The sequence below is a fragment of the Mesitornis unicolor genome, unplaced genomic scaffold, assembly GCF_000695765.1.
Source record: "Mesitornis unicolor isolate BGI_N332 unplaced genomic scaffold, ASM69576v1 scaffold20936, whole genome shotgun sequence".
NCBI lineage: Eukaryota > Metazoa > Chordata > Aves > Mesitornithiformes > Mesitornithidae > Mesitornis > Mesitornis unicolor.
Genome location: NW_010189146.1, coordinates 7787 through 8007, shown reverse-complemented (window position 1 = coordinate 8007; position 221 = coordinate 7787). Strand labels below are relative to the sequence as shown.

Here is a 221-nt window from a genome sequence, read left to right as displayed (position 1 = left end):
CCCTGAAGCCAGGTTGGGGCTGGCACTTCTCCGGGCTTGGTTCTTTGAGGACTTTGTGCCAGGCGTCAAACGCTACCTGCGCAGGAGCTGCTTGCAGCAGAAGGCCGTGTTACTGCTCAGCTCCCCACCACCCTCTTCGGGGCTGAGCCCTGAGGAGTCCCCACCGCTGCAGACACCCGATGGCTCCATCCGTGTGCTCTTCCTCTCCAAGGGCCCTACCG

General features: G+C 63.3%; 1 protein-coding gene across 1 annotated transcript in view; it reads left to right on the top strand.

The window, feature by feature from the left end:
• Positions 1–62: 62 nt before the first annotated feature.
• Positions 63–221, top strand: part of TIGD5 (tigger transposable element derived 5) — a gene marked incomplete at its 5' end in the record, with an annotated part of 871 nt that continues 712 nt past the window's right edge. Inside the window, 1 exon segment of the mRNA XM_010185978.1 lies at positions 63–221. This exon segment is cut by the window's right edge and continues 14 nt beyond it. Coding sequence (XP_010184280.1) covers positions 63–221 — 159 coding nt within the window.